The sequence below is a fragment of the Coregonus lavaretus genome, assembly GCF_964263955.1.
Source record: "Coregonus lavaretus genome assembly, chromosome: 36".
NCBI classification, from domain to species: Eukaryota; Metazoa; Chordata; class Actinopteri; order Salmoniformes; family Salmonidae; genus Coregonus; species Coregonus lavaretus.
Genome location: NC_140023.1, coordinates 29,871,162 through 29,898,909, shown reverse-complemented (window position 1 = coordinate 29,898,909; position 27,748 = coordinate 29,871,162). Strand labels below are relative to the sequence as shown.

Sequence of the window (27,748 nt, the reverse complement as noted above, 5' to 3'; positions counted from 1 at the left end):
TCTAGGCCTTGGGGGCCAGGGTGGTGTCACACTTTTCCCCCATCCCTAGCAAACACAGCTGATTCAACTAATTGCATTCGAAACTGAAGATCATGATTAGTTGATTATTTGAGTCAGCCGCCCACATGAAAAAAATACTATAGTATGTATATATAAGTAATTAAGTAGCCTTGCACGAGCATTGGCTTGTGTGAGACAGAATGGCTCATAGGGCAGGAGCCCAGCCCCTGTTTCTGTAGAGCGAGGCAGCTTGATGTACAAGTACACCGTCAGGACAGGACACTAGTCTATCGCAGGGCCTTGTACCCAATCTATCTCCTTAACACTGAGTGCCAAGCAGAGATGCATCAGGTCCCATTTTTACAGGATTTGGTATTACTTGGCCAGGGATTGAACTCACAACCTTCCAATCTCAGGGCAGACACTCTAACCACAAGTCCAATGAGTTGGTATAAATACTATAGTATTCACTGTAGTGTTTTTGTGGACTAAAGATGGGTGTTTGGAATAAAGGGTCCAATCAGCATCATCTCAAACAATGGGTGGGTGTAGGACAAAATCCCAGGTGCGTTGAATTAGGCTGTCCTCTGATTGGTTGAAGGAGATCCAATCACAGACCAGTTTGTTTTGAATAATGCCCCTCATTACAGGCTCAAACTGTTTCAATGAGGAGGAAGGTTAGACTGAAGTAGAAAGGAAATAGAATGGTGGACACATTAATCAGGCTGGTAAAATGCTCTCTGAAGTTCATTTTGCCCCTGGTCTCTTTACGGTATCCTCAGCGTCAGTGACTGCAGGCGTGGCCACAGCCGCATGCATCATGGCTATTCTCACTCTGCCCGTCATCCTGGTGTTAGTGTACAAGCAAAGGCAATCTGCCCAGTCCAGCCGACGTGAGTAACAAAGACATACATGCACGCGCGCAACACACACACACACACACAGTTTCAGCTCTACACTTTGTCTTAAACTCATTTCCTCTACACTAGCAGGTGTGACGTTAGGGGATAAACATACATAGATTTAGCACGCTGCTTTGTTGTCTGATAATGGGCCATTTCCCTTTCCCCCCTCCCAGGTGCACACGAGCTGGTGAGAATGGACAGGTGAGTTGAGTTTCCCACAGCCCAGACGCCAGCTATGGCTTCCCTCTGACATTAGGCTAACCACAGACACACTTCCATAACGCTGTTGATAACACAGATACAAAAGTGGTAATCACACTGTTATGTACAGCATGTATGTACAGTGGGGAAAAAAAGTATTTAGTCAGTCACCAATTGTGCAAGTTCTCCCACTTAAAAAGATGAGAGAGGCCTGTAATTTTCATCATAGGTACACGTCAACTATGACAGACAAATTGAGGAAAACAAATCCAGAAAATCACATTGTTGGATTTTTTATGAATTTATTTGCAAATTATGGTGGAAAATAAGTATTTTGTCACCTACAAACAAGTAAGATTTCTGGCTCTCACAGACCTGTAACTTCTTCTTTAAGAGGCTCCTCTGTCCTCCACTCGTTACCTGTATTATTGGCACCTGTTTGAACTTGTTATCAGTATAAAAGACACCTGTCCACAACCTCAAACAGTCACACTCCAAACTCCACTATGGCCAAGACCAAAGAGCTGTCAAAGGACACCAGAAACAAAATTGTAGACCTGCACCAGGCTGGGAAGGCTGAATCTGCAATAGGTAAGCAGCTTGGTTTGAAGAAATCAACTGTGGGAGCAATTATTAGGAAATGGAAGACATACAAGACCACTGATAATCTCCCTCGATCTGGGGCTCCACGCAAGATCTCACCCCGTGGGGTCAAAATGATCACAAGAACGGTGAGCAAAAATCCCAGAACCACACGGGGGGACCTAGTGAATGACCTGCAGAGAGCTGGGACCAAAGTAACAAAGCCTACCATCAGTAACACACTACGCCGCCAGGGACTCAAATCCTGCAGTGTTAGACGTGTCCCCCTGCTTAAGCCAGTACATGTCCAGGCCCGTCTGAAGTTTGCTAGAGTGCATTTGGATGATCCAGAAGAGGATTGGGAGAATGTCATATGGTCAGATGAAACCAAAATATAACTTTTTGGTAAAAACTCAACTCGTCGTGTTTGGAGGACAAAGAATGCTGAGTTGCATCCAAAGAACACCATACCTACTGTGAAGCATGGGGGTGGAAACATCATGCTTTGGGGCTGTTTTTCTGCAAAGGGACCAGGACGACTGATCCGTGTAAAGGAAAGAGTGAATGGGGCCATGTATTGTGAGATTTTGAGTGAAAACCTTCTTCCATCAGCAAGGGCATTGAAGATGAAATGAGGCTGGGTCTTTCAGCATGACAATGATCCCAAACACACCACCCGGGCAACGAAGGAGTGGCTTCGTAAGAAGTATTTCAAGGTCCTGGAGTGGCCTAGCTAGTCTCCAGATCTCAACCCCATAGAAAATCTTTGGAGGGAGTTGAAAGTCCGTGTTGCCCAGCGACAGCCCCAAAACATCACTGCTCTAGAGGAGATCTGCATGGAGGAATGGGCCAAAATACCAGCAACAGTGTGTGAAAACCTTGTGAAGACTTACAGAAAACGTTTGACCTGTGTCATTGCCAACAAAGGGTATATAACAAAGTATTGAGAAACTTTTGTTATTGACCAAATACTTATTTTCCACCATAATTTGCAAATAAATTCATAAAAAATCCTACAATGTGATTTTCAGTTTTTTTTTTTTTTTCTCATTTTGTCTGTCATAGTTGACGTGTACCAATGATGAAAATTACAGGCCTCTCTCATCTTTTTAAGTGGGAGAACTTGCACAATTGGTGGCTGACTAAATTCTTTTTTTCCCCACTGTATAAGAAGTTAACTGTATCGGATAACAGTTGCATACTATACAATACTGTATATGTTTTCTGTATACATCTATCTGGTCATTTCTTTCCTCTCCCCTGTGTGTGTCTCTCCTCAGTGAGGCTGCGGGTCATGAGAACCCGGTGTTTCTGGGGGGCTCACCCCCGGGCCAGGCTAAGACCAGGACTGTGTCTCAGATCATGACCAGGCAGTCCTCAGAGACTGGCCGCCACCTGCTTATGTCCGACCCTGGCACCCCCCTATCTCCTCCCGCACACGGAGTCGTCTTCTTCCCAGAACAGGGTAAGACGCATACACACAGGATATAACACACAGACATGCATGCACACACACACACAGGCTATAACACACATACACGCACGTATGCATGAACGCTCATGCACACACACACACACGTACGCACGGTATATATATATATATATATATATATATATATATATATATATATATATATTAGTACCAAAACATTAAACAAACAAACAAAAACAATTAATATATATATTTTATGTTTTGGTACTATTTTGACAAGTATATTGTGAATAAAAATAAATTAATCTTAATACAACTCCAAACTGGTAACACTTGTAACGCAGCCAGTCTTGCGTTCAAAAACGTTTGTTGTACATTCATTTTGTTTGTAGACTTCTTTCACCACACAACCATTGCTCCAAAATACAAGTTTACTGTGAAATATAATGAGTCAATTGGTTTAATCACCAAAACACAACATAATGATAGCTTCTCAATTTAGTTATTTTAACAACCAGTTAATCCAATAGCAAAAAAAAATTAAGATACATATTTCAAAATTGACCTTTTGAATGTAGTATACTACAGTACTGTAAGTTACACTTACACTGTTTACACTGTTTTCACATTAGGCAATGCACTTGCTTTACCCATAAAATTGACTGAACATCACATTTCCATAATTTCCATGTGTCATCATTGAAGACATCTTTCACAATGTAATTAAATGAAATAAACAATGTTTAGCAGGCACGAGTTTGCATCAAGCTTGTCTTGAACATTTGGCCATATGTTCTCATCAAAATCGCAGTAAATATCCTCATTGTTCATGCACCTGCCGAAAAACCAGGAACTCCATTTTGGATACATGTTTACTATATAGGGGATGTTTTGGAGTTTCTGGACTATTTGCGTGTTTGTATTGATATTGTATTACTGCACTCTAGGAGCTAGAAACACAAGCATTTTGCTGCACCTGCTGTAACATCTGCTAATCTGTGTATGCGACCAATACACTTTGATTTGATTTGTTATATACAGTACATCTCTGATCTCGTCAATATCCCCAAAAATATTTTACTTACTGTGAAGTAAAATCATAAGCCATCATCATAGTAGTACATTCGAGTATATATCATAGTTTTTATGTTTCTACTTTACAGACGTACACTGCAATACATCTTCATATGAAGTAAATGCCTTTCACAAGGCAATGCTCACATTACTTTTGATATGATTCGGTTCTCGTTCGTTAAAATATGTTTTACTATTACTTAATCCGACTGCTGCTAATTGATGACCACAAACATTTGGTAAACCTTTAGATTTTACATGTAAATAGATTTTGAGAACTACATAATGAAAATGTATACTGAGTGTACAAAACATTAGGAACACCTGCTCTTTCCATGACATAGACTGACCAGGTGAATCCTGGTTAAAGCTATGATCCCTTATTGATGTCACTTGTTAAATCCACTTCAATCAGTGTAGATGAAGGGGAGGATTTTTAAGCCTTGAGAAAATTGAGACATGGATTGTGTATGTGTGCCATTCATAGGGTGAATGGGCGAGACAAAATATTTAAGTGCGTTTGAACGGGGTATGGTAGTAGGTGCCAGGTGCACCGGTTTGTGTCAAGAACTGCAACGCTGCTGGGTTTTTCACGCTCAACAGTTTCCTGTGTGTATCAAGAATGGTCCACCACCCAAAGGACATCCAGCAAACTTTACACAACTGTGGGAAGCATTGGGGTCAACATGGGCCAGCATCCCTGTGGAACGTTTTCAACACCTTGTAGAATCCATGCCCTGAAGAATTGAGGCTGTTCTGAGGGCAAAAGGGGGTGCAACTCAATATTAGACAGGTGTTCCTAATGTTTTGTACACTCAGTATACATTTTCATTATGTAGTTCTCAAAATCTATTTACATGTACAGTGGGGAAAAAAAGTATTTAGTCAGCCACCAATTGTGCAAGTTCTCCCACTTAAAAAGATGAGAGAGGCCTGTCATTTTCATCATAGGTACACGTCAACTATGACAGACAAATTGAGAAAAAAAAATCCAGAAAATCACATTGTAGGATTTTTAATGAATTTATTTGCAAATTATGGTGGAAAATAAGTATTTGGTCACCTACAAACAAGCAAGATTTCAGGCTCTCACAGACCTGTAACTTCTTCTTTAAGAGGCTCCTCTGTCCTCCACTCGTTACCTGTATTAATGGCACCTGTTTGAACTTGTTATCAGTATAAAAGACACCTGTCCACAACCTCAAACAGTCACACTCCAAACTCCACTATGGCCAAGACCAAAGAGCTGTCAAAGGACACCAGAAACAAAATTGTAGACCTGCACCAGGCTGGGAAGACTGAATCTGCAATAGGTAAGCAGCTTGGTTTGAAGAAATCAACTGTGGGAGCAATTATTAGGAAATGGAAGACATACAAGACCACTGATAATCTCCCTCGATCTGGGGCTCCAAGCAAGATCTCACCCCGTGGGGTCAAAATGATCACAAGAACGGTGAGCAAAAATCCCAGAACCACACGGGGGGACCTAGTGAATGACCTGCAGAGAGCTGGGACCAAAGTAACAAAGCCTAACATCAGTAACACACTACTCCGCCAGGGACTCAAATCCTGCATTGCCAGACGTGTCCCCCTGCTTAAGCCAGTACACGTCCAGGCCCGTCTGAAGTTTGCTAGAGTGCATTTGGATGATCCAGAAGAGGATTGGGAGAATGTCATATGGTCAGATGAAACCAAAATATAACTTTTTGGTAAAAACTGAACTCGTCGTGTTTGGAGGACAAAGAATGCTGAGTTGCATCCAAAGAACACCATACCTACTGTGAAGCATGGGGGGGAAACTTCATGCTTTGGGGCTGTTTTTCTGCAAAGGGACCAGGACGACTGATCCGTGTAAAGGAAAGAATGAATGGGGCCATGTATCGTGAGATTTTGAGTGAAAACCTCCTTCCATCAGCAAGGGCATTGAAGATTAAACGTGGCTGGGTCTTTTAGCATGACAATGATCCCAAACACACCCCCCGGGCAACGAAGGAGTGGGTTCGTAAGAAGCATTTCAAGGTCCTGGAGTGGCCTAGCCAGTCTCCAGATCTCAACCCCATAGAAAATCTTTGGAGGGAGTTGAAAGTCCGTGTTGCCCAGCGACAGCCCCAAAACATCACTGCTCTAGAGGAGATCTGCATGGAGGAATGGGCCAAAATACCAGCAACAGTGTGTGAAAACCTTGTGAAGACTTACAGAAAACGTTTGACCTGTGTCATTGCCAACAAGGGGTATATAACAAAGTATTGAGAAACTTTTGTTATTGACCAAATACTTATTTTCCACCATAATTTGCAAATAAATTCATAAAAAATCCTACAATGTGATTTTCTGGATTTTTTTTCCTCATTTTGTCTGTCATAGTTGACATGTACCTATGATGAAAATTACAGGCCTCTCTCATCCTTTTAAGTGGGAGAACTTGCACAATTGGTGGCTGACTAAATACTTTTTTGCCCCACTGTAAAATCTAAAGGTTTACCAAATGTTTGTGGTCATCAATTAGCAGCAGTCGGATTAAGTAATAGTAAAACATATTTTAACGAACGAGAACCGAATCATATCAAAAGTAATGTGAGCATTGCCTTGTGAAAGGCATTTACTTCATATGAAGATGTATTGCATTGTGAAACATGTATTTCTAGATGAAACACTGATTAACTTTGGTGGAAAGGTGACTGTATGATTTTGTGTGTTGTGCTTAGTTTTGAAACAAGAGTTTACCACATACTTGTGAAAATTGCACCAAAGCGATATTTTTTTTGTAAATACACAAATGGGTACACCCACACACACACACGCACGTACATACACATAGATGATGACACAGAGAAGCAGACATCCACGTATTGATATTGCACAAGGGTTGACTGCTGTCATTTTAATTTCCACACACATGCAACCAAAGTCTGACGTAATATAAGCTTACTATTGCATTACACGCCTGTCACAGTACAGAGCATGAAACATCCAGCATATGGAGGCAGTCTTGGCTAAAACACACACACAGCTGGCTTTAGCGTGACGTGACTAAGGAAACTGGTATGCACCAGAAGTCAAGTCCTGTTTCACTCCCCAGTCCCCACTGAATAGAGCATGGCTGCACCACAACACTTACCCCCTTAATGTCCAGACCTGGGTTCAAATACTATTCAAAATCTTTCAAATACTTTAAGCGTTTGCTTTAGCCTACCTGGAGTCCCAGATGGGCGGCATTTGCAGTTTTGCAACTATTCTACTGGTTCAATTGAGCCAGGCAAGTTCAATCATGCCCAGCTTAAGTATTTGAAATTATTTCTAATAGTATTTGAGCCCAGGTCTGCTACTGTCATTTATCAATCAGATCAGCTTTACTTTCACACCTGACAGACAATAATTTTGCTCCTCTGCCCTATCCTACCCCAACCATACACACAGTAGCACAGCCCTAAGGCTGACACATGGTGTTTGTCCCAAATTGCACCCTATTCCCTGACTAGTGCAGTACTTTCTGTATAGGGAATAGGGTGCAATTTCAGACAGCCACTCTCTCCATCTCCATAGGCTAGAACATGAGCTCCTTCGATCAACATATTTTTTATCTTTATTCCTGGGGAACCTGTACAGACATTCCCGGCATTCCGAGGTAGATTGCCCGGTTTCCTGGTAGCCATGTCTCGGGGGCACAGAGAGAGGAGAGAGGGCCTGTCTTAGGCCACTAAGCTTAGATACAAAGGCTTGTTCCACAGCTGATTCTCTAACGCACACACACACAGGCTCACTTCATGTTTTCTGCTTAAAAATTATAGCCCGCACTGACCTTTAAAAAATAAAGTGGAATTTTACCAACAATAGTTTCCGCTTTCTTTTTCAGTATTTCACAACACTGGTCTAGAACCTCTTTCTGGTTCCGCTTTCGACTGACACATCTTATTCGTCTTATTCTGTGAAATGTAGACTGTCTGTAGAAGTGCTTGTGTCTTGTATAGAATGTGCAGTATTCTTTATCTATTTCGGGGGGACTGTGTTGGCAAAGTACTGACAAAGTATTGAAACATTTACAGTGAGGGGAAAAAAGTATTTGATCCCCTGCTGATTTTGTACGTTTGCCCACTGACAAAGAAATGATCAGTCTAATTTTAATGGTAGGTTTATTTGAACAGTGAGAGACAGAATAACAACAAAAAAATCCAGAAAAACGCATGTCAAAAATTTTATAAATTGATTTGCATTTTAATGAGGGAAATAAGTATTTGACCCCCTCTCAATCAGAAAGATTTCTGGCTCCCAGGTGTCTTTTTATACAGGTAACGACCTGAGATTAGGAGCACACTCTTAAAGGGAGTGCTCCTAATCTCAGTTTGTTACCTGTATAAAAGACACCTGTCCACAGAAGCAATCAATCAATCCGATTCCAAACTCTCCACCATGGCCAAGACCAAAGGGACAAGATTGTAGACCTACACAAGGCTGGAATGGGCTACAAGACCTTTGCCAAGCAGCTTGGTGAGAAGGTGACAACAGTTGGTGTGATTATTCGCAAATGGAAGAAACACAAAATAACTGTCAATCTCCCTCTGCCTGGGCCTCCATGCAAGATCTCACCTCGTGGAGTTGCAATAATCATGAGAACGGTGAGGAATCAGCCCAGAACTACACGGGAGGATCTTGTCAATGATCTCAAGGCAGCTGGGACCATAGTCACCAAGAAAACTATTGGTAACACACTACGCCGTGAAGGACTGAAATCCTGCAGCGCCCGCAAGGTCCCCCTGCTCAAGAAAGCACATATACAGGCCCGTCTGAAGTTTGCCAATGAACATCTGAATGATTCAGAGGAGAACTGGGTGAAAGTGTTGTGGTCAGATGAGACCAAAATCGAGCTCTTTGGCATCAACTCAACTCGCCATGTTTGGAGGAGGAGGAGGAATGCAGCCTATGACCCCAAGAACACCATCCCCACCGTCAAACATGGAAGTGGAAACATTATGCTTTGGGGGTGTTTTTCTGCTAAGGGGACAGGACAACTTCACTGCATCAAAGGGACGATGGACGGCGCCATGTACCGTCAAATCTTGGGTGAGAACCTCCTTCCCTCAGCCAGGGCATTGAAAATGGGTCGTGGATGGGTATGATCTGCAAAGAGGAGTGTGACAAAATCCCTCCTGAGATGTGTGCAAACCTGGTGGCCAACTACAAGAAATGTCTGACCTCTGTGATTGCCAACAAGGGTTTTGCCACCAAGTACTAAGTAATGTTTTGCAGAGGGGTCAAATACTTATTTCCCTCATTAAAATGCAAATCAATTTATAACATTTTTGACATGCGTTTTTCTGGATTTTTTTGTTGTTATTCTGTCTCATACTGTTCAAAAAAACCTACCATTAAAATTATAGACTGATCATGTCTTTGTCAGTGGGCAAACTTACAAAATCAGCAGGGGGATCAAATACTTTTTTCCCTCACTGTATGTACACAGATTTTGTTTCCTCATCAGTTACAAATCTTCCCTAAGCAAACCAAGATTACAATAGACCGATTTACAGTATCTGATGCAGTAACTAACTTCCCTCTCTTTGTGTGTGTACAGTGAGCTCCAAAAGTATTGGGACAGTGACAAATGTTTTGTTGTTTTGTCTCTGTACTCCAGCACTTTGAATTTGAAATGATACAATGACTGAGGTTAAAGTGCAGACTGTCAGCTTTAACATGAGGGTATTTTCATCCATATCGGGTGAACCGTTTAGAAATTACAGCACTTTTTGTACGTAGTCTCCCCATTTTTGGGGACCAAAAAGTATTGGGACAAATTCACTTGTGTATTAAAGTAGTCAAAAGTTTAGTTTAGTATTTGGTGCCATAGTCCTAGCACACAATGATTACATCAAGCCAGGCCTAGTCGCCCAACATCAGTGCCCGACCTCACTATGCTCTTATGGCTAAATGGAAGTAAGTCCCCGCAGCAATGTTCCAACCATCTAGTGGAAAGTCTTCCCAGAAGAGTGGAGGCTTTTATAGCAGCAAAGGGGGGACCAACTCCATATTAATACCCATGATTTTGGAATGAGGTGATCGACAAGCAGGTGTCCACATACTTTTGGTCATGTAGTGAATCATACCCCCTCAAAAATGCTAACCTCCCCTGTTATTGTAATGGTGAGAGGTTAGCATGTCTTGGGGGTATGATAGTTGTAAATCTGTAACGTTTTCACTCATCATTATTCACGATTCATTCAGGACTATCCGTAAATCATCCACATTTAATGTAGACATGTTTAGAAACATTATTTTCTTATTTACAATAAAAGTGACTCCAAAATGACACAATAAATTATTTACCATTAATTTCTATTGGGCACAAAATAATCTGAAACTCAACCAAAACAAACAGCAAATGCATCCAATAAGTTTGTAGAGTCACAAGCTTGATGTAATCATTGCATGCTAGGAATACTAAACGTTTGACTACTTACACATAAGTGAATTTGTCCCAATACTTTTGGTCCCCTAAAATGGAGGGACTAGGTACAGTGCTGTAATTTCTAAACGGTTCACCCAATATGGATGAAAATACCCACAAATTAAAACGGTCAGTCTGCACTTTAACCTCATAGTATCATTAAAAATCCAAAGTGCTGGAGTACAGAGCCAAAACAACAAAACATTTGTCACTGTCCCAATACTTTTGGAGCTCACTCTATGCGTGTGTGTTTTCTAGAGCCCGTCCTAGAGTCTCCTGAGTTCCTGCAAGTGTAGCGAGAAGCAGTCAATGGCTCCCTAACCCGGAAACTCCTCGTGGTTAGATATTTTTCTTCACTCTTCCATGTCACCAAAGCTATGTCACCCTGAAGCCTGTCTCACAACCTTCTGTGCTGGGAGAGCTCTCTCTCTCTCTCTGTGTACCGCGTCATGGATGGGGGAGGGAAGGAGGGCACAGTTTCTTCTAAAATAAATGTTCCACCTGCAACAACAGCCGGAGGAGGCCAAAGGGGGCTTGTGTTGCAGTGGGGGCCTGCTAAGTATGTGACGCTCCGTCTGACCACTGAAGACAGCTCAAGGACCAGCAGGTGCTCCTGATCTGATGTCCCAGGACTGTACTGAGGAGGATGGGTGGAGGGGGGGGATACAAAGCAGCTCCCGTGGACTCTTGATGACATGCTCCTCACCATTTCCCTCATAGAGATTTCCCCCATATAGAGCCAGTTCCCGGACACAGATTAAGCATTAATCTAGACCACAAACAGTGTTAATTTTGTTTAAAAAATGTTTTTCCAAAATATTCGTCAACCACCTATTTTTCAGTGGCAATTGACGAGACTATAACTGACTACATAGACACAGAAAAAACTATAACTAAACAAAAATGATTTTTCATTTCAGTTGACTAAAACGAGACAAAACGAAATTATCTCTGATTTAAAATCTGACTCCTAAGTGGACTGGACAAGTGTTTTTGGAGAGATCAAGCACTTTTCAGTGATGAGCACAATAAAATATTAGCAGCACAGATGCACAGTGCAGTTCTTTTCAGCAGTGGGAAGGATGCACCACACACAGCCTACATCAGCTGGTGAGCTACGGGGGAGCAAGCGATGAGTGTGGGCAGACAGGCTTTGCTCCAGCTCCGCCTCTGATTATACACATCGCACAGGCGACTCTTGATTTCCCATAGCTAACCAGTCACCACCAGCCTTCTAGTTAGCTACCCTTTACCTGGTTAAGAAACACAAGCTGCTTTACGCAATTTTAAACAACAGCAGTATTGAGTTTAATAGTAAAACAACAGTCTAGCTATGTTTTTCTCTTCCTTGAGTATAGAAAAGTAGGCAGTTTTTTTGAATGTGTAGTCTCGCGCAACCCTCCCACTTTCCACACTGCCTTTCATAGCCAGGTTCTGGAGCCAGGTCTCACTCTTTTCCTCAGAGAAAACGCTTGATGCTAGCCCTTACTGTTCAAAAGATATGACCCGGCGCTACATTTTTTATGTCTATCATGCATTGGCGGGCTGCATTTTACATTCAGAACACATATCGCGGGCTGTTCTAAAAGTAGGCTACTTGCGGACCGGACCGTTAACCATTTGTTTAGCTTTGTTCAGTCATGTTACCTCATTAGCTAGCTATAGCTAACAACCTGGGGCACGTTCAGCAGGATGCAACTTTTTGGAACGTTCAGATAGAAATATGCTATGTAGAACAAACATGCATCTCTGACATGTTGAATAAAGTCTGCTCTTTCTATCTGCAACATTCAAAAGTTTTGTAACTGAACGTGGCCCTGGTAACATTTGGTGGCACAGAAAGAAAGGAAAAGGGATAGCAAACAATTTATTGACTAAATTCTTCTTGCCACTACACTACTGGCTCTCAAGGTTTAGTGACTCTACTACATCACTGGGCGAAATGGTCATTAGCCCCCGTTCTACTTTTGGACATCAGTGTGACTGCATTGATAACAATGGCAATGACGCGACCGAGTGACAGAGGTGCAACCCATGGCACTTTGCGTCACCATCTGGTGATTTTCTCTCTATCTCTCTCTCTCTCTCTCTGTGTGTGCAATATCTATGTAGCCTGAATTAGGAATTTACATGGCCAGATAATTCTTATGTTTGTCATTTCTGCTGTTGAGAATAGGATGGTATGCAGAAAAATATGTTGGTAGGTCAAGACTATATATGTTTGTGCACATGGAAGTCAGTGATTTATGTTTACTATAAGTTAATGAGGCAATACAAATGTGATGTGACTAAAATGAAAGGGCATTTAGTTTACTAAAATGTTGACAATAACTAGACTAAATAATTATTAATATAGTCTAAATTATTAAGACTAGACTAAATCTAAAAAAGAGGGCCAAAATTAACACTGACTAAAAAACATGTTCAATGGAGATTCTCCATTGAAAGTGCTTCTTAGTCCAAGACCATAAGCTTTATCTGTGTCCCGGAAACTGGCCCATAGTGTTCTATTTATTTCTATGATTTCCCCCTCTTCCTATGGCTCTGATATGCGTATTCAGCACATTTGCTTGTGCCAAAGTGATCAAGGTAGTAAGAGGTACACATTGGTGGGCTGACAGTAGTCTTTTAAGGCCATTCCCAACCAGCCTTAAACAATTGCTCGTAAAAACGTGTTTCTCTGAGCTGTTTTAACAAGACCAAAGCCCTACTTTTATTTATCTACCCTTCCCAGTATTGTGTAGTTCCTCTTTCCCCCTCTATATATTTCACTACCTAAATTACTACGTTTCTGTAACCCCCCTCCATCCCTTTCCTCTCCCTCATTCCCTCCCATACACATCCCCCCTCCCCCATAATCCTCAAATTCCCTGCACTTAACAATGTCGTAACAATGTCCAAATATTCAACCAGTACTAGAAAATGTCAAAGAAAGATTAGAGATATGTTGCTATGCTGGATGGTCTGTTTTTGTAGAGAGGTGTCTATTTTGGCTCTCCTGTAGTGGATGGATCTAGTAACCAAACTCAACCAGCCGAATGCCTTCACTGCCAAGATGACCAACGTGTCTTATTACATGGTGTTGTTATGTTTACTGTTTTGTGATTTCTTTTGGCATATTTTGTGTTTGTAGCTACTGTATGTACAATGTAAATAGTTAGATAAGTTTGATTATTTTATCTTTGTTTGTGCTCATTTCAAAGGGATGTTCATGTCAAAGTGATATACTACTGTATGTATACATAAGTTAATTGAAAAGCTGTTGACCAAAGAACAGTCAGACAGAGAAGGACAGTGAAAGTATATGAGTGAAGTCAACTAAACTGGTATTTCAGACATTATGTTTAGATTGTGTCTATGGTAGTTATAGCCACTGGTGGCTATCATATACTACTGTAGATGCTAGATAAGGGGTGTTCAGTGAATTGTAAAATAAGAAAATACACACAAAAAACACCCCGTAATTAGTAATGTTGCAGTGAGACAGGGTATTGTGTAAGTATTTTAGTTCCTGTGCAGTTGCATTTGTGTGTGTGTGTGTGTGTGTGTGTGTAATAGCCAAACAGCTGCAGCTTTGGCAACACCATGTGAAATAAAGCCTTTCATAAAAACTTAATGAAATAAAATGTGATATTTCTTTCTATAATAAATCGGAGCTCTTACACCTTTCTGTTTGTGTCTTTACATCACTGAGCATAATATACAGTGGGGGAAAAAAAGTATTTAGTCAGCCACCAATTGTGCAAGTTCTCCCACATAAAAAGATGAGAGAGGCATGTAAAAAAAAAAAAATCCAGAAAATCACATTGTAGGATTTTTTATGAATTAATTTGCAAATTATGGTGGAAAATAAGTATTTGGTCAATAACAAAAGTTTCTCAATACTTTGTTATATACCCTTTGTTGGCAATGACACAGGTCAAACATTTTCTGTAAGTCTTCACAAGGTTTTCACACACTGTTGCTGGTATTTTGGCCCATTCCTCCATGCAGATCTCCTCTAGAGCAGTGATGTTTTGGGGCTGTTGCTGGGCAACACGGACTTTCAACTCCCTCCAAATATTTTCTATGGGGTTGAGATCTGGAGACTGGCTAGGCCACTCCAGGACCTTTAAAATGCTTCTTACGAAGCCACTCATTCGTTGCCCGGGCTGTGTGTTTGGGATCATTGTCATGCTGAAAGACCCAGCCACATTTCATCTTCAATGCCCTTGCTGATGGAAGGAGGTTTTCACTCAGAATCTCACGATACATGGCCCCATTCATTCTTTCCTTTACACGGATCAGTCGTCCTGGTCCCTTTGCAGAAAAACAGCCCCAAAGCATGATGTTTCCACCCCCATGCTTCACAGTAGGTATGGTGTTCTTTGGATGCAACTCAGCATTCTTTGTCCTCCAAACACGACGAGTTGAGTTTTTACCAAAAAGTTCTATTTTGGTTTCATCTGACCCAGTCCTCTTCTGGATCATCCAAATGCACTCTAGCAAACTTCAGACGGGCCTGGACATGTACTGGCTTAAGCAGGGGGACATGTTTGGCACTGCAGGATTTGAGTCCCTGGCGGCGTAGTGTGTTACTGATGGTAGGCTTTGTTACTTTGGTCCCAGCTCTCTGCAGGTCATTCACTAGGTCCCCCCCGTGTGGTTCTGGGATTTTTGCTCACCGTTCTTGTGATCATTTTGACCCCACGGGGTGAGATCTTGCGTGGAGCCCCAGATCGAGGGAGATTATCAGTGGTCTTGTATGTCTTCCATTTCCTAATAATTGCTCCCACAGTTGATTTCTTCAAACCAAGCTGCTTACCTATTGCAGATTCAGTCTTCCCAGCCTGGTGCAGGTCTACAATTTTGTTTCTGGTGTCCTTTGACAGCTCTTTGGTCTTGGCCATAGTGGAGTTTGGAGTGTGACTGTTTGAGGTTGTGGACAGGTGTCTTTTATACTGATAACAAGTTCAAACAGGTGCCATTAATACAGGTAACGAGTGGAGGACAGAGGAGCCTCTTAAAGAAGAAGTTACAGGTCTGTGAGAGCCAGAAATCTTGCTTGTTTGTAGGTGACCAAATACTTATTTTCCACCATAATTTGCAAATAAATTCATTAAAAATCCTACAATGTGATTTTCTGGAAATGTTTTTCTCAATTAGTCAGGCCTCTCATCTTTTTAAGTGGGAGAACTTGCACAATTGGTGGCTGACTAAATATTTATTTTCCCCACTGTATATACTCACTGGCACGTCTCCCAATGCTACAAGGACATGTTGTTATAGTAGGCCAAGGAGGGATCTATTATATATGTGTGATTCTACAGAATAGGTGTAAATTGCTGTCCCACCCCAAAAAAACTATTTAAAAAAACAGTTAAGTCTCCAAACTTGGACATTTATTTACATCATATGTTCTAATTAATTCCAAGGCAATAACAAACACATTGTTACATTAATATAGTATAAATCCATTGTTTATACAGTTATTTCTATTGAGATGGCTGTCCCAAACCCTGCCTCCTAAACTTCATGTTTTGAAAATAAAGCAATTCATGATTTTTGTAATTTGTTTAACACTATTACTTCAATAGAACATCTTGAGTTGTTCTATTACTATATTGAAAGATACTGATCTAATTATTAGTGTTGTCTATTTTTTTTACATCTTTCTCTGAAAAATGCTGTCCCCACACGCTTTAAAAGACTGTAGAATTAATGTGCCTTAAGCCACAACCCTACAAATATCACGAGGTGATGGGATTGCATCCCTCTCCACTATGGCCACATGGTGAGTAGTCTGTCTGCAAACATTTAGGAGAAAATGAGGAAGTTGGTACATTTTAATGTGTTCATGTATTTTTAAGAAATGTCATTACCAAACATTAGGAACACCTTCCAAATATTAAGTTGCCCTCAGAACAGCCTCAATTCGTCGGGGCATTGACTTTACAAGGTGTCGAAAGCATTCTACAGCGATGCTGGCCCATGTTGATGCCAATGCTTCCCACAGTTGTGTCAAGTTGGCTGAATTTAACAAGTGACATCAATAAGTGATCATAGCTTTTACCTGGATTCACTTGTTCAGTCTATCATGGAAAGAGCAGGTGTTCTTAATGTTTTGTACACTCAATGTTCTGTAAATTGAAATATATAATGTATGGTTTTGGGGCTAAAATATGTTTGCTGTGATGTATATACAGTATGTCCAAATGAAAGATAGGGGATTCTGTAAAGTCCAAAATAAGTCCAAATTGTGCAAACTAAAATGGTCACAACCAAAACAATTGACACCATAGAGGTGTGTGTGTGTGTGTATACAGTGCATTCAGAAAGTATTCAGACCCCTTGACTTTTTCCACGTTTTGTTACATAACAGCCTCATTCTAAAATGGATTAAATCGTTTTTTCCCCTCCTCAATCTACGCACAATACCCCATAATGACCAAGCAAAAACAGGTTTGTAGACAGTTTTGCACATTTATAAAAAATTAAAAAACTATGACATTTACATACAGTTGAAGTCGGAACCACTCCACACATTTCTTGTTAACAAACTATCGTTTTGGGAAGTCGGTTAGGACATCTACTTTGTGCATGATACAAGTAATCTTTCCAACAATTGTTTACAGACAGATTATTTCACTTATAATTCACTGGATCACAATTCCAGTGGGTCAAAGTTTACATACACTAAATTGACTGTGCCTTTAAACAGCTTGGAAAATTCCAGAAAATGATGTCATTGCTTTAGAAGCTTCTGATAGGCTAATTGACATAATTTGAGTCAATTGGAGGTGTACCTGTGGATGTATTTCAAGGCATTCCTTTAACCCAGTGCCTCTTTGCTTGACATCATGGGAAAATCAATAGAAATCAGCCAAGACCTCAGAAAAACATTTGTAGACCTCCACAAGTCTGGTTCATCCTTGGGAGCAATTTCCAAATGCCTGAAGGTATCACGTTCATCTGTATAAGCAATAGTACGCAAGTATAAACAACATGGGACCACGCAGCCATCATACCGCACAGGAAGGAGACGCGTTCTGTCTCCTAGAGATGAATGTACTTTGGTGCGAAAAATGCAAATCAATCCCAGAACAACAGCAAACGTCCTTGTGAAGATGCTGGAGGAAACAGGTACAAAAGTATGTATATCCACAGTAAAACGAGTCCTATATCGACATAACCTGAAAGGCCGCTCAGCAAGGAAGAAGCCACTGCTCCAAAACCGCCATAAAAAAGCCAGACTACGGTTTGCAACTGCACATGGGGACAAATATCGTACTTTTTGGAGAGATGTCCTCTGGTCTGATTAAACAAAAATAGAACTGTTTGGCCATAATGACCATCGTTATGTTTGGAGGAAAAAGGGGGTACTTGCAAGCCGAAGAACACCATCCCAACCGTGAAGCACAGGGGTGGCAGCATCATGCTGTGGGGGTGCTTTGCTGCAGGAGGGACTGGTGCACTTCACAAAATAGATGGCATCATTAGGAAGGAAAATGATGTGGATATATTGAAGCAACATCTCAAGACATCAGTCAGGAAGTTAAAGCTTGGTCGCAAATGGGTCTTCCAAATGGACAATGGCCCCAAGCATACTTCCAAAGTTGTGCCAAAATGGCTTAAGGACAACAAACTCAAGGTATTTGAGTGGCAATCACAAAGCCCTGACTTCAATCCTATAGAAAATGTGTGGCCAGAACTGAAAAAGTGTTTGCGAGCAAGGAGGCCTACAAACCTGACTCAGTTACACCAGCTCTGTCAGGAGGATTGGGCCAAAATTCACCCAACTTATTGTGGGAAGCTTGTGGAAGGCTACCCAAAACGTTTGACCCAAGATAAACATTTTAAAGGCAATGCTACCAAATACTAGTTGAGTGTATGTAAAATTCTGACCCACTGGGAATGTGATGAAAGAAATAAAAGCTGAGATAAATCATTCTCTCTACTATTATTCTGACATTTCACATTCTTATAATAAAGTGGTGATCCTAACTGACCTAAGACAGGGCATTTTTACTAGGATTAAATGTCAGGAATTGTGACAAATTGAGTTTAAATATATTTGGCTAAGGTGTACGTAAACTTCTGACTTCAACTGTAAATACTTTAAAGTACTACTTAAGTAGGTTTTTGGGGTATCTGTACTTTAATATTTATATTTTTGGACAACTTTTACTTTTACTCCACTACATTCCTAAAGAAAATAATGTACTTTTTACTCTATACATTTTCCCTGACTCCCAAAGGTACTCGTTACATTTTGAATGCTTAGCAGGACAGGAAAATTGTCAAATTCAAGTGTCAATCTGGTGGACTCATTAAACACACCTGCTTCATTTGTAAATGATGTCTGAGTGTTGGAGTGTGCCCCTAGCTATCTGTAAATAAATAAAAACAAGACAATGGTGCCGTCTGGTTTGCTTAATATAAGGAATTTGAAATAATTTATACTTTTACTTTTGATACTTATGTATATTTATTTTACTCAAGTAGTATTTTACTGGGTGACTTTTACTTGAGTCATTTTCTATTAAGGTATCTTTACTTTTACTCAAGTATGACAATTGGGTGCCTTTTCCATCACGTGTCCCGTGTAGCTAAGTTGGTAGAGCATGGCGCTTGCAACGCCAGTGTTGTGGGTTCGTTTCCCACGGGGGGCCAGTATGAAAAAAAAAATGTATGCACTCACTAACTGTAAGTCGCTCTGGATAAAAGAGTCTGCTAAATGACTAAATTGTACCAAATTGTACGTGTGTCAATCATAGACTCTTAGCAAAAAGGTGCTATCTAGAACCTTAAAGGGTTCTTCGGCTGTCCCCATAGGAGGACCCTCAGAATAACCCTTTTTGTTTGCAGGTAGAACTCTTTTGGGTTTTTTACCTGGAACCCAAAAGGGTTCTCCTATGGAGACAGCTGAATAACTTTTGGAATCCTTTTTTCTAGGAGTGTAGAGATAGAGGACTCTAAGGTGGAAATAACTCATTTTGGTATAGACATTGCCATTGAGAGCTTCCACAATTTAAAAGTAGTCAACTGGGTGAGGATTCCTATGGGTTGGGAGTGATCAGCCAATGATCAGAGAGCATTATCTTCTTCAAATTGGGTTACCTATGGTGTGTAAACCAAAGTTTAGAGTACAGTAATGAATTCAGGTAAACATTTCAAATATGTGTGCAGAGTGAGAGAGAGCGAGATACTTTTTAGTGCGGCTCTACAGGTGTGAATACAGTGGAGGAAAAAAGTATTTAGTCAGCCACCAATTGTGCAAGTTCTCCCACTTAAAAAGATGAGAGAGGCCTGTAATTTTCATCATAGGTACACGTCAACTATGACAGACAAATTGAGATTATTTTTCTCCAGAAAATCACATTGTAGGATTTTTAATGAATTTATTTGCAAATTATGGTGGAAAATAAGTATTTGGTGACCTACAAACAAGCAAGATTTCTGGCTCTCACAGACCTGTAACTTCTTCTTTAAGAGGCTCCTCTGTCCACTCGTTACCTGTATTAATGGCACCTGTTTGAACTTGTTATCAGTATAAAAGACACCTGTCCACAACATCAAACAGTCACACTCCAAACTCCACAATGGCCAAGACCAAAGAGCTGTCAAAGGACACCAGAAACAAAATTGTAGACCTGCACCAGGCTGGGAAGACTGAATCTGCAATAGGTAAGCAGCTTGGTTTGAAGAAATCAACTGTGGGAGCAATTATTAGGAAATGGAAGACATACAAGACCACTGATAATCTCCCTCGATCTGGGGCTCCACGCAAGATCTCACCCCGTGGGGTCAAAATGATCACAAGAACGGTGAGCAAAAATCCCAGAACCACACAGGGGGACCTAGTGAATGACCTGCAGAGAGCTGGGACCAAAGTAACAAAGCCTACCATCAGTAACACACTACGCCGCCAGGGACTCAAATCCTGCAGTGCCAGACGTGTCCCCCTGCTTAAGCCAGTACATGTCCAGGCCCGTCTGAAGTTTGCTAGAGTGCATTTGGATGATCCAGAAGATAATTGGGAGAATGTCATATGGTCAGATGAAACCAAAATAGAACTTTTTGGTAAAAACTCAACTCATCGTGTTTGGAGGACAAAGAATGCTGAGTTGCATCCAAAGAATACCATACCTACTGTGAAGCATGGGGGTGGAAACATCATGCTTTGGGGCTGTTTTTCTGCAAAGGGACCAGGACGACTGATCCGTGTAAAGGAAAGAATGAATGGGGCCATGTATCGTGAGACTTTGAGTGAAAACCTCCTTCCATCAGCAAGGGCATTGAAGATGAAACATGGCTGGGTCTTTCAGCATGACAATGATCCCAAACACACCGCCCGGGCAACAAAGGAGTGGCTTCGTAAGAAGCATTTCAAGGTCCTGGAGTGGCCTAGCCAGTCTCCAGATCTCAACCCCATAGAAAATCTTTGGAGGGAGTTGAAAGTCCGTGTTGCCCAGCGACAGCCCCAAAACATCACTGCTCTAGAGGAGATCTGCATGGAGGAATGGGCCAAAATACCAGCAACAGTGTATGAAAACCTTGTGAAGACTTACAGAAAACGTTTGACCTGTGTCATTGCCAACAAAGGGTATATAACAAAGTATTGAGAAACTTTTGTTATTGACCAAATACTTATTTTCCACCATAATTAGCAAATAAATTCATAAAAAATCCTACAATGTGATTTTCTGGAAAAAAAAATCTCATTTTGTCTGTCATAGTTGACGTGTACCTATGTTGAAAAATACAGGCCTCTCTCATCTTTTAATATGGGAGAACTTGCACAATTGGTGGCTGACTAAATACTTTTTTTCCCCCACTGTATCATTCAGACACAACAGGGGTTGTAGTAGTCTCACAGATGTTGATCTACATTTTAACCAGAGGAGGCTGGTGGGAGGAGCTGTAGGAGGACAGGCTCATTGGAATGGAACGGCATCAAACACATGGAAACCATGTTTGACTCTGTTCCATTCATCCCATTCCAGCCATCCAGCTCTCACCAGCCTCCTCTGATGTTAACCAAGAAAATGTGAGACGGAGGCCACACATAGACGACCACAAAGACCGATCACATGAGATATAAATCCCACATTTGCGCAAAAATAGAGGACGCACGCTTGCTCGCATGCACACACACAGACACATGACATTGTGGTGAGGAACATGTGAAGAGCTCTTGCAAGGTTTCTAAACAGGAAGTAACAAGTCTATTCTTCCTCTTTCAGTAAAATGGCACCACAGCTGTGGATTTCCTGTTTTTGCAAATCGTTGTGCACTTCCTGTGTATCACAGCGTGCTTCCTATCCCTATACCTCTGATCAGCCAATGTAGAACACATGGGGTTAAACCATCAACATGCTACTCATCATGGTGCCACTTTAAATAAACAAAAACATGTATATAGCATACATGAAGTCTTAATATGCACTACATACAGGTACATGTTTCACCAAATCATCTATAAGCTTATGCCATACTATATAAAGGGTTTATATTTATATCTCTGTATGTAGGGAGCATTGCCATGTGAACATTGTCTTCAAATGTGTTAGAACATGGAGAAAGACTTCAAAACACATTCTGAGGCCTGCATTTATGATTTGCCAATATTAGTTTGATGTATTATTTCAAATATTTCCTTATTCAAAATGTTTTCTTTATTTTATACAGTTTCATCATATTCGGTTACTGAAATCACTTCAAAAGGTATTGACTCATTCAAAATACCAGGAATAAGCCAGGCTAATTGGCAAGCTCATCGCTATGGTGAAATGCTTGCAGTACTGAGGAACACCAACAGAGGGCTACATGTTTTCAACTGTGGTTAACCTGATATGACTCCGCTGACTGAAGCCAGTCCAACAACCTATAGCCAAGTCAGAAGTTACACAGCTACTGACCTGGGGAGTGTTCAGCAAGGCACAATGTTTTGTAACATTCAGATAAAAAGAGGTTATGTTGAACAAACATGCCTCTCTGACATGTAGACAGCTCTATTCATTATGTTCCGCAACGTTTGCCTACTGAACTTGACCCTGGCGACACAGTGACCAAAACCCTGTCAAATTCAAGTCATCCCTGTTCCCTTAGCTCTGTGTTTCAGCCCCCAACCTTGACCTCTAACCTCTGACCCTTTCTGACTCACTGATAGTGGCGGCGTGCCATCGTCCTCCACCATCACGGTCAGCCGGTACTCCTGCTGGCGCTCGCGGTCGGGTGGGCACGGTCGGGTCACCATCTCGCCGGTCATGCGGTCCATACGGAAGGTGAGGTCCTGGTTACCCGCGGTGATGTAGTAGAAGAGCATGGCGTTTGTCCCGATGTCACGGTCCGTGGCCACCACGCGCAGGACGGACGTACCGCCCCCCACATTCTAACACACACACACACGCAGATAGATGGACAATAACTTTTTCAGCAGCATGTGTATAATATTTTCTGTGTAATGTGATTATTTCATCTTTTTTTTTTTTTTTTTGCAGAGTGAAATTCCACCTCTATTCATATTTTTGGGGAACTTTTATTCAGGCAGTACAGAATGAAATGGGGAGACATGGTAGGGAGACAGAAAGGCGGTTGCGGGTATCGAACCCACAACCTTTGGGTCAGTGTTGGGGAATAGTTCCACTACATGTAGTTCAACTAGTAATACTACATTTTGCAGTAGTTTGGTGGTAGTTTAACTAAATTCAAATCGAAGCGTAGTTAATTACTGTTTTTAAACACAGGCAAACATTCCTTTCAGGTATTTTTTTTAAATAAGCATCTATGACACAGAGGAAACTTTAAAAGTTTAATTGATAGACGCGTGTGTGTATTATTCTGTATGTGATTGACTGACTGACGTGTGTGACTGTGTGTTCATGCGTGTGTTTGTGCGTGCGTGAGTATCATTGTATAGGCTGACTGATGTGTGTGTGTGTGTGTTTGACTCACTTCGCTGACGCTGACGTTGTAGCCCCCCTGGCTCTCGATGATGGGTGTGTTGTCGTTGACGTCCAGGATGTTGACAGTGAGAGAGAGGTCTCTGTAGTGGGGAGGCACACCGCTGTCCATGGCACGCACCTGTCATAACACACACACACACACACACACACACACACACACTACATTACCAAAAGTAGGTGGACAACTGCTCGTCAAACATCTAATTCAAAATCATGGGCATTAATATGGAGTTGGTCCCCCCTTTGCTGCTATAACGGCCTCCACTCTTCTGGGAAGGCTTTCCACTAGATGTTGGAACATTGCTGGGGGGACTTGCTTCCATTCAGCCACAAGAGCATTAGTGAGGTTGGGCACTGATGTTGGGCAATTAGGCCTGGCTCGCAGCCTGAACCATGAAAAATAAGCCCAGACCATTATTCCTCCTCCACCAAACTTTACAGTTGTCACTATGCATTGGGGTAGGTAGCGTTATCCTGGTATCCGCCAAACCCAGATTAGTACATCAGACTGCCAGATGGTGAAGCGTAATTCATCACTCCAGAGAACGCATTTCCACTGCTCCAGAGTCCAATAGTGGCGAGCTTTACACCACTCCAGCCGACGCTTGGCATTACGTATGGTGATCTTAGGCTTGTGTGAGGCTCCTCGGCCATGGAAACCCAAACTCCCGACAAACAGTTATTGTGCTGACGTTGCTTCCAGAGGCAGTTTGGAACTCGGTAATGAGTGTTGCAACAGAGGACAGACGATTTTTACATGCTACGCATTTCCATTTCACAATAACAGCACTTAAAGGTGACCAGGGGAGCTCGGTCTAAAGGGCAGAAATTTGACAAACAACTTGTTGGAAAGGTGGCATCCTATGACAGTGCCACGTTGAAAGTCACTGAGCTCTTCAGTAAGGCCATTCTACTGCCAATGTTTGTCTATGGAGATTGCATGTCGGTGTGTTTGATTTTATACACCTGTCAGCAACGGGTGTGGCTGAAATAGCCAAATCCACTAATTTGAAGGGGTGTGGACATACCTTTGTATATATAGTGTACATGCACACGCATCATTCAATCACTCACACATACAGTGGCTTGCGAAAGTATTCACCCCCCTTGGCATTTTTCCTATTTTGTTGCCTTATTTGTATCATTTGATTTACACAACATGCCTACCACTTTGAAGATGCAAAATATTTGTTCTTGTGAAACAAACAAGAAATAAGACAAAAAAACTGAACTTGAGCGTGCATAACTATTCACCCCCCCAAAGTCAAAACTTTGTAGAGCCACCTTTTGCAGCAATTACAGCTGCAAGTCTCTTGGGGTATGTCTCTATAACCTAGGCACATCTAGCCACTGGGATTTCTGCCCATTCTTCAAGGCAAAACTGCTCCAGTTCCTTCAAGTTGGATTGGTTCCGCTGGTGTACAACAATCTTTAAGTCATACCACAGATTCTCAATTGGATTGAGGTCTGAGCTTTGACTATTCCAAGACATTTAAATGTTTCCCCTTAATCCACTCAAGTGTTGCTTTAGCAGTATGCTTAGTGTCATTGTCCTGCTGGAAGGAACCTCCGTCCCAGTCTCAAATCTCTGGAAGACTGAAACAGGTTTCCCTCAAGAATTTCCCTGTATTTAGCGCCATCCATCATTCCTTCAATTCTGACCAGTTTCCCAGTCCCTGCCGATGAAAAACATCCCCACAGCGTGATGCTGCCACCACCATGCTTCACTGTGGGGATGGTGTTCTCGGGGTGATGAGAGGTGTTGGGTTTGCGCCAGACATAGCGTTTTCCTTGATTGCCAAAAAGCTCAATTTTAGTCTCATCTTACCAGAGTACCTTCTTTCATATGTTTGGGGAGTCTCCCACATGCCTTTTGGCGAACACCAAACGTGTTTGCTTATTGTTTTCTTTAAGCAATTGCTTTTTTCTGGCCACTCTTCCATAAAGCCCAGCTCTGTGGAGTGTACGGCTTAAAGTGGTCCTATGGACAGATACTCCAATCTCCACTGTGGAGCTTTGCAGCTCCTTCAGGGTTATCTTTGGTCTCTTTGTTGCCTCTCTGATGAATGCCCTCCTTGCCTGGTCCATGAGTTTTGGTGGGTGGACCTCTCTTGGCAGGTTTTTTAATAATGGATTTAATGGTGCTCCGTGGGATGTTCAAAGTTTCTGATATTTTTTTATAACATAACCCTGATCTGTACTTCTCCACAACTTTGTCCCTGACCTGTTTGGAGAGCTCCTTGGTCTTCATGTTGCCGTTTGCTTGGTGGTGTTGCAGACTCTGGGGCCTTTCAGAACAGGTGTATATATACTGAGATAATGTGACACTTAGATAGCACACAGGTGGACTTTATTTAACTAATTATGTGACTTCTGAAGGTAATTGGTTGCACCAGATCTTATTTAGGGGCTTCATAGCAAAGGGGGTGAATACATATGCACACAACACTTTTCCGTTATTTATTTTTTAGAATATTTTGAAACAAATTATTTTTTTTCACTTCACCAATTTGGACTATTTTGTGTATGTCCATTACATGAAATCCAAATAAAAATCCATCTAAATTACAGGTTGTAATGCAACAAAATTGGAAAAACGCCAAGGGGGATGAATACTTTTGCAAGGCACTGTACACACACACGTGCGTAAGTAGGTGGGCATACATATGGGTATACAGTACACTGCAGTGTTCTTCTCCGAAAGAGAAGCCCGACATCTTACGAGTTTCAACCCAACTTTGCTATATCGTGACTTTTACAGTGTTTATCTTTACTTTTTTTGTACAGAAAGTTCACACTGCCAAGTACTTCTGGACATCAGATCGACAGTTACTAACCTCAATTTTGACTTCAAAGACAACTTCAAGTCCAACTCAGGTGTTCTACTGTTCATACCGGACCCTATTCCTTTGATCCATGGGCTACCAAAACACTGCAGGCGTAGACGCAGGAGATGAGGTGGAGTCCTGGTGAAATTGAGGTGAAGAGAAAACCGAACGGCTATCCCCTCCGTTCTATTGGCAAATGTCCAGTCACTCGACAATAAGGTGGATGAGCTTCGTTCGAGAGTCTCCTATCAGAGACACTTGAAAAGCTGAAATATTATATGTCTTACTGAAACGTGGCTATGCACGTAGTACTCAGTGTATTCTCCATGCAGCGGCAGGATCGGACGGCGGCTTCTGGGAAGTCGAAAGGAAGTGTGCTGCTTCAAGTGTGAAGGAAATCTCTAGCTTTTGCTCACCTGATATACTGTAGAATACCCTTTTGTAAGCTGCAGACCCTTTTATCTACCAAGAGAGTTCTCATCCATAATTATCACCGCTTGCCACATCCTTCCACAAGCCAACACCACTCTGGCAGTCAACAAACTGTATTGGGCCATAAACAAACAAGAAACTGCTCATCCAGAGGCAGTTTTTCTGGTGGGTGATGACTTTAACGGGGTGAGACTTAAAACCGTCCTACCTCACTTCTACCAACACGTCTCCTGTGCCACTAGGGGCGCTAAAACTCAAGACCATTTTTATTCTACCCACAGAAATTTATACAAGGCCCTACCTCGTCCTCCCTTTGGCAAATCTGACCATGTCTCCATTCTCCTGTTTCCTGTTTCAAACAAAAGCTCAAGCAGGAAGTACCGGTGATGCGCTCACTACAGAAGTGGTCGGATGAAGCAGATGCGAGGCTACAAGACTATTTTGTTAGTACAGACTGGGATATTTTCCGGGATTCATCCGATAGCATTGACGCGTTTACAGTCATGGGCTTCATCAATAAGTGCATAGACGATATTGTCCCCACAGTGACTATAAGAACGTATCCAAACCAAAAATCATGGATTACAGGCAATATCCACGCTGGGCTAAAGGCTAGAGCTACCGCTTACAAGGAACGGGCCACGGACATGGATGCAAGAAAGCCCGCTACGACCACCGACGAGACATCAAACATGCAAAATGACAATATAGGAGGAAGGTGGAATCCTATTACACCGGCTCCGACGCTCATCGGTATGTGGCAAGGCTTGCAGACGATAACAGATTACAAAGGGAAACCCAGCCATGAGTTGCCCAGCGATGCAGAACTCGCAAACTAGCTAAATGCCTTTTATGCTCGCTTCGCGGAATATAACACTGTGCCTTGCGGGAAAGCCCCTGTTTTTCCA

The 27,748-nt window shown here is 41.8% G+C and overlaps 2 protein-coding genes across 2 annotated transcripts in view; one reads left to right on the top strand and one right to left on the bottom strand.

Moving 5' to 3' along the window:
- The window catches only part of vsir (V-set immunoregulatory receptor), a 39,801-nt gene extending 25,523 nt beyond the window's left edge, over positions 1-14,278 (top strand). The window contains exons 4-7 of the mRNA XM_084153639.1: positions 783-893; positions 1,079-1,106; positions 2,969-3,153; positions 10,892-14,278. Coding sequence (XP_084009765.1) covers positions 783-893; positions 1,079-1,106; positions 2,969-3,153; positions 10,892-10,929 — 362 coding nt within the window. The 3' untranslated portion in view covers positions 10,930-14,278. The remainder of the gene's footprint in view (positions 1-782; positions 894-1,078; positions 1,107-2,968; positions 3,154-10,891) is intronic.
- The window catches only part of cdh23 (cadherin-related 23), a gene marked incomplete at both ends in the record, with an annotated part of 695,931 nt that overhangs the window by 118,094 nt on the left and 550,089 nt on the right, over positions 1-27,748 (bottom strand). Inside the window, 2 exons of the mRNA XM_084153635.1 lie at positions 22,779-23,006; positions 23,570-23,698. Coding sequence (XP_084009761.1) covers positions 22,779-23,006; positions 23,570-23,698 — 357 coding nt within the window. The remainder of the gene's footprint in view (positions 1-22,778; positions 23,007-23,569; positions 23,699-27,748) is intronic.